A 1919-nucleotide genomic window follows, 5' to 3' on the forward strand; every position below is an offset into this window, starting at 1 on the left:
TTTCTGATTTTTAATAAAAATAAATATATTGCAGCACACAAATAATAGTAATTTTTTTTAATTAATGACTCATTTCTTAATAAATCGCACCTTAATCAACAAATTTAATATTTTTCTTGATAATCCAATACGATCAACAATTTGTTTTCGATTATTACCTCGTTTCTTCAAATTAAAAATACAAATTTCTCCAATAAAGCACAAATTAGCAGCCATCAAAGATATTCCCATATAAATCCAGATCCATTTCAAATCTTCAACTTTCATTGAATTCATCGAATTAATTCTAATGTTTACTTTTTCAACTTTTCCAACTTTTATCAATTCAAAAAATGCTCTCTTTATCCAAAAATCCAACAATCCACTTGATTGTGTTTCCAAAATATGAAAGTCCAAAATTTGCTTAAAAATTGAATTTTCATTTATAGAAATAGCTGATAACATATCTTCCAGCAAACACAATTCTTTTGACCAACGAAACAATTGTTGACTAAAATATTTTTGTCTATTTACATAAATCTCCCATTTTGTTTCACTAATTGTGAAAGCATATTTCGTATTGAGTGTATTTCGAAGTTTCGTAAATGTCTCAAAATTACTTTCACTTATAAATAAATTTGAATATTTTTCCATAAATTTAGGCTTCAATTTGAACAAATACTCATCGACATCAAATTTTAGTGCGTAGATTTTTAATCCCGATAACTTTAAGTCATCGAAGGATTTTATTCGATCGGTCCTTGGAGGTTTTGTCATGAAAGACTGTAGAAATGCATCGTATGAAGTAACTATTATGATTCCAAGTAGAAATAAACATGAATAGATGATTTTTGTTGTGAAAGAAACTCTTGGTAATTGAAAGAATGGCTGTCCGAGAATTCCCCGAAAGCAATCAATGTTGAAGAAGATATCACGCATAAAATTGAGCCTTTGTGCTCCCGAAAAAATCACACTAGCCTTTAGTAAAACAGAGAGTAAAAAGATGAAGACCATTGTTAAAACAAAGGCTTCCCAATGAAAAACAAACGCAAACACCTTGTAAATAGGAATACTTGACTCCACAGGCAGCATAACACCCCAATCCATAGTTGTGTACGGATATGAGAAATATTCGATGGGAAATTGTACAAGTTTCACACCAGCACCTGATATCTCAATTGTTCTATTCAAAACCATATGATGAATATCGTTTGATGAAAGTGAAGTATTAACGCTAGATGTGTTTAAGATGGCATTGTGCTTCTTGGCAAAAGCATGAAACATGTGTCCTAAGAATCCACCAAATATTTTATCACCGTTAACGTCTTGAGAGATGATCAGCCCTGGCTCTACTCCTCCAAAAAGAATTGGCAATGTTGAACCATTTAGGTCTTGCATTTGATTTTGAAAAACAACAGAATTCTTCTTGCTCCAAACAAATTCGAGTATTCTAAAACCTCCAAAATTGCTGTAGGAATAGTAAGTTGAAGAAGTTCCGAAATTTTGAAAAACTGCCACCACATTGACCATTCTATTCTGCCAGCAGAAATTAAAAACATTCTCCAGTTCTAAATCATTTCTTGTTGAATTTTTCAGTATGAAAATAGTCTTGCAGAATCGAAGGTGTTGTAGATATTCCGAAAGCCGAAGAAGAAATAAATCACTGGATTCGAAATTAACTATTGTTAGAAGGTTTTCATTGAAACTTTCCTTCAGTTGATATGAAGAGATTTCTGTTGATAGAATAACTGGAATATCCAAAGAAATTGTAGTGTTACGTATGAATTCATCTTCAAAACAATGTTCTTTTGATCCTTCAAGAAGAAAAACACTTGAAAAACACTCAAATTGGTTGATATTTGTTAGAAACTCCAAAAACTTCGAACTAAATGTAGCTTCAGATGTCAAAAATTCAGCTGTGAAAATCACAGCTAATACAA

The 1919-nt window shown here is 31.2% G+C and overlaps 1 protein-coding gene across 1 annotated transcript; it reads right to left on the reverse strand.

Annotated features, from left to right (window-relative positions):
• Window positions 1–1919, reverse strand: LOC129918512 (uncharacterized). The gene has a single exon (XM_055999104.1). It carries the CDS (start codon window positions 1507–1509, stop codon window positions 70–72), a length of 1440 nt encoding a protein of 479 aa, XP_055855079.1. The 5' UTR covers window positions 1510–1919; the 3' UTR covers window positions 1–69.

This window comes from Episyrphus balteatus, chromosome 4 (assembly GCF_945859705.1).
Source record: "Episyrphus balteatus chromosome 4, idEpiBalt1.1, whole genome shotgun sequence".
Lineage (NCBI taxonomy): Eukaryota > Metazoa > Arthropoda > Insecta > Diptera > Syrphidae > Episyrphus > Episyrphus balteatus.

Coding starts and splice junctions, on each gene's coding strand:
- LOC129918512 (XM_055999104.1), bottom strand. CDS start 1,509: ATGGTCAATGTGGTGGCAGTTTTTCAAAATTTCGGAACTTCTTCAACT.